General features: G+C 70.9%; 1 protein-coding gene across 1 annotated transcript in view; it reads right to left on the reverse strand.

Moving 5' to 3' along the window:
* Positions 1-973, reverse strand: part of PRUNE (prune exopolyphosphatase) — a 14,536-nt gene that overhangs the window by 5,596 nt on the left and 7,967 nt on the right. The window contains exon 4 of the mRNA XM_012730211.1: positions 735-962. Within this exon, the coding sequence (XP_012585665.1) occupies positions 735-962 (228 nt within the window). The remainder of the gene's footprint in view (positions 1-734; positions 963-973) is intronic.

Genomic DNA, 973 nt, shown 5'->3' on the forward strand with positions numbered 1-973 from the left:
CGGCGGCGAGCGGGAGCCCCGGAGGCGCTTCTTACGCACAGGCCCCTCCCCCGGTGACGTGGTCAGCGACAGGCACCCTCCTCGGGGCCTGCTTCGTGCCCTGCAAGGGCCTTAGGCATGTTTCGCCTGGCGGTCACCTCGGCTGTGCGGGCAGCGTGGCCGCAGACCGAGCCAAGCCCCGAGCGCAGAGCGCAGCAGGCAGGGCCAGGCCAGGCGGCGGAAAAGCCGCCTGCTGCCTGAGGCTGGGGCTTCCACAGCCCGAGCTACTTTCCCGTTGTGAAATGCCATTTACTTCCTGGAAAAGACAAAGGCACGGGGCTGGGCCAGGACCCTCGGGGCGGCCCCGCAGCTTCCACAGCCCGGAGGCCGCCCGAAGCCCACGAGCAAACCCTGGCCTGGCTGACCAGCGGCCAGGAGGGCGGGCGGGCATCAGTGCCGGGGGCCCCTCACGGCCCGCGCCCTCCGGGCAGCCAAGGCTTCTTTCGTGTTTCCAACTTTAATCAAGGCGAGAGGGTGGCAAGCGAGGAATTAGCGACTAAACCGGGTCTGAGCTTGAACCCCGCCTGAACCCCGCCTTACAACATCTTCAGCTGGAGCTGAAGCGCCACGCGGCCGGGGACCGAGTTCTCGGGGTCCCCTCCTCAGCAAGCCTGACCGCAGCTCCCTGAGGGGCGCGGGGGCGAGCCCGGGACCCCACGGGCCTCCCCAGCACGGGCCGCCGGAGGGGCACTCACCGACGCCCGCAGCGCCGCTCGGGGGCAGAAGACAGCCAGCTGCCGCACCGGCTCCTTGCGGGAGTTGAAGAAGATGGTCATGGCGACCAGGGCGTCGCAGCCGAGGGCCTGGCAGGAGGCGTGCAGCTCCGCCAGGAGACCGGGCCTCTGCAGGAAGGCCTGGAAGAGAGGCCGCGCCGGGCGTGAGGGCCACCGGCAGGACGCGCTCCTGACGGGCTCCCGGGTGGCCTGGGCCCGGG

The sequence above is a fragment of the Condylura cristata genome, unplaced genomic scaffold (genome assembly GCF_000260355.1).
Source record: "Condylura cristata isolate star-nosed mole 26May11 unplaced genomic scaffold, ConCri1.0 scaffold00026, whole genome shotgun sequence".
Lineage (NCBI taxonomy): Eukaryota > Metazoa > Chordata > Mammalia > Eulipotyphla > Talpidae > Condylura > Condylura cristata.